A 3,283-nucleotide genomic window follows, 5' to 3' on the forward strand; every position below is an offset into this window, starting at 1 on the left:
TGGCTCTCAGGTAGTGGTAGAGGGTAGCCCAGCTTTCTCTGCTTCACAACTGCATGGCAAACATAAGAATATGCATGAGCCAAATTCATCTAGAATGGTAACATTGCATGGGGCAACATCACAAGTAATGGGTTGCACAACAGTATCATCCAGTGGTTTGCAGAGTCCCATTTGCTCTAGTGATTCAGCATCCAACTTAAACACAGTGCCCAAATACCTCTTCGGTGATGGTCCTTCAGGTATGGTTCAGGTTGCAGGTGGTGGGTCTGTGGCGTTCTGCTCCCCAAATAGGGCACCCCCCTTCAGTATTCCTATTCTAAAGTTTACATCTCTCAGTTAGTATGCATCAGAGTCAGAGCTGTCAAGAGCCAAACAAATGTCACAGACAGAGAGCCCTGCCTCTCCTACCAAAAAGTTAAACTGGGACAGAGGACTCCTTAATTCTCTGGTAAGTGCTCTGTGTATTAATGTAGTAAGGTTAATTTCTGTAAGATTAGATTGATCAGTAGATGTAAAAAGATTATGGGGAACTAAAATTGGGTTGTTTTTTGTGCATGTTTATAAATAATCAAGATGAGGGCATGAAACTCTTTCCAGGAAAACAGAAAGAGGACTTGCAAAGCACATTTGGATTGTGTTAAAAAATTTTTAAAAATTTGGTAGCAAAGCCCTTTACACCTTTAAAAAGAAATATTTGAATCATTTATGAAGGATAGAAAAGCAGGTCATTTATACTTTTGTAAAATTATTGCAGTTGAAATATCCCACAGGAAGCACAAGGTTTTACTCCAACTGAGTCTCGTTCTCGCCTTTATTATGACTTCAAGAAAGAAGGGAAGGTAAAACGAGACATCTCTCCAAAGAAGCAAGTGCAGATGACTCAGGGTGATGTAGGCTTCTCTAGTCCCACCCAGGCAAAAGGCTTGAGCCTGGCAGACATTGTGATGAGCAGAGCCCCAAAAAAGGTGAAAGTCACCAAAAGGGAAAACTGAACACAACTTTGGCTTAAATCAGCCAAGTGCCACTTTTTAGTACTCCGCCACCCCCACTCCTTTCCACCGTTGTTTTACGACTCCCCAAAGTCCCCTGTTTAGCCTGCCAAGCAGCTTTCCCTTTTGTTTTCCCGCCCCAAAGGGGAAACTCTAGGAATTTTGTTTTTTTTTTTTTTTTTACAGCAAAGCTAGCAAAGCTGTTTTGTAGTACCAAGTTTTGCATGTTGTGGGAGTAACTAAAATACAAATGCTAAGTTTTAAACAAACAGTATTTTCACATTGAAGGCATTATTCAAAACCCTTTTAAATGGAGTATTTTAAAAAATGATTAAAAATTTTAGATAACAAACATCACTTATAAGTTTTTAACCCTTTAGAGGTTGAATCTGCACAGGTGAAACTGTCACCATGCGCAGTTGAGCTTGCTTGAAATTGCTTTTTGCCCCTGAGTCCTCAAAATTAGGCTTTATTGTATCCTATTAAGGGGACTGCTCCTGGCGGGGGAGGGCGAAGAGGGTGTTAGCTATCCTGTGGTATATGTACAGAAATGAGGAAAGCCAAACGACTATTAGAGACCAACTGGGGTTATTTCTTGTGAGGAGCAAGGGTATAAGAACTTTCAATATCAGAAATAATGAATGATGTATGATGAATTTTTTATAGATCTTCTTTAAAAATTAAGTTTTGTGTGCATTTACACCTGAGACATGCTCTTCATTGAGGTAATATGCTGTAGCCTATAAAGAGGTCTGTGTGTGTACCAAGTACAAAGCACTAATGTTAAAAACTAAAAGTATAAATAAGGATAATAATATTTCAATTTGACTTTGCTCTAATGGTCGGTACTGTCCGTCAGTAAATTTGTTTTGATTTGAAATGGTTGCTTCTGTTGTGAAGAGCACTTCAATATGAAGGGCATCTTGAAGGCAGATTTTTTAACTTCAGGCATAAAAACAAAATATGAATTATTTTATGCTGAACTTGATAGTACAAAATGGGGGGGGGGGAAACTCGGTTTCATGCATTCACTTCATAAAAAGTTATAATTTTAATGCATTCCTGGTCAAAAATGCGACCTGTGGATGTTACTATAGGCCATAGGTGCCACAAATAAATAGATAACCAACCCTACCTAAGTGTCCAATGATTTTTTTCAATGATAATACACTCAAATGATTGAACACCAACACTATACTTACTTACCATGTGCAATGAAATTTTTTTTATAACTATCAATAAAGAAAAAGATTTTATCTCGGTAACTAATAACTTTTCCTTTACATTAAATGGGTTTAGTCCTATTGAATGAGGATGATTAACCCGATGTCGCCAGGAATATGCTATGCCCATTTTAGATTTTTTTTTGTGAATTTTCTGTGCACATAGATGGCTCTGCAAGTGCTTAGCCACAAAGGCATCAGATAGTACACCTTGTGACCTTACCTGATTTTTCCTTTCCTTTAATTTGCAGGAAACCCTCTTTTTTACTGATTCTATTAATATTGATGTTATTTTTATTATAGTCATGATAATTACTATAATGTTATTGACTATAGTGTCTGCAATATAAGATAACAAAATATTGTCAAAAATCAATGAAAAGGGTAAACAAGTGAAACAGGTAGTAATTGGCTCATTGGTGACTCAATACAAGTGGAGCCATCTGTGTGTAAGAATAATTAATAAAATACACTGACAGTGGACATGACATGTACATACATGCAATGCCTATCAGTTCTGGTTAAAGGGGACCATCCTGAGAAAAACAGTTGTAGATATATAGTTGATTTCTTTTGCATGTCATAGAGTATAAAATTGTGATTTGTCTCATATATATATTTTTTTAAATTCTTTTTTTGAACGTTGTGGTGGATCATCCCACTGGTCAAATTTATCCCTTAACTACCTAAAAATATTCTTCACTTTGATCAACTCTAGGAAGGTCATATGTTCTGACTTTTAAATTTCCATTTACTTTTTTTCCTAAGTGTCTGCCTTATTTTATATTTTTGGCTATGCATATATATGCATTTTTTTCCGAAATTCAAAAATCAGGGCATGGTATGAGTTGCCCACTCCGAAAAACTCACGAAAGAAGGAATAAGATATGAAGGCACTGAAAATTTACGAACCTGGGACAGTCCACCAGCTTATGAAACAAAGTACTGAAAACATGAACTTGAGGTCTGGACACATTCCAAATTTAGTTATTTCTATTATTTCTCAACTAGATTTGATGATATATATTAAAAAAAAAGCAAAATTAATTTGAGATGAGATTATTACAATTT

The 3,283-nt window shown here is 36.2% G+C and overlaps 1 protein-coding gene across 1 annotated transcript in view; it reads left to right on the forward strand.

Annotated features, from left to right (window-relative positions):
• LOC119585935 overlaps nucleotides 1-1,412 on the forward strand; it is a gene marked incomplete at its 5' end in the record, with an annotated part of 2,141 nt that extends 729 nt beyond the window's left edge. Inside the window, 4 exon segments of the mRNA XM_037934654.1 lie at nucleotides 1-487; nucleotides 771-984; nucleotides 987-1,031; nucleotides 1,387-1,412. The exon segment at nucleotides 1-487 is cut by the window's left edge and continues 274 nt beyond it. Coding sequence (XP_037790582.1) covers nucleotides 1-487; nucleotides 771-984; nucleotides 987-1,031; nucleotides 1,387-1,412 — 772 coding nt within the window.
• Between the last annotated feature and the right edge of the window lie 1,871 nt (nucleotides 1,413-3,283).

Source organism: Penaeus monodon, chromosome 3, assembly GCF_015228065.2.
Source record: "Penaeus monodon isolate SGIC_2016 chromosome 3, NSTDA_Pmon_1, whole genome shotgun sequence".
Taxonomy (NCBI): Eukaryota; Metazoa; Arthropoda; class Malacostraca; order Decapoda; family Penaeidae; genus Penaeus; species Penaeus monodon.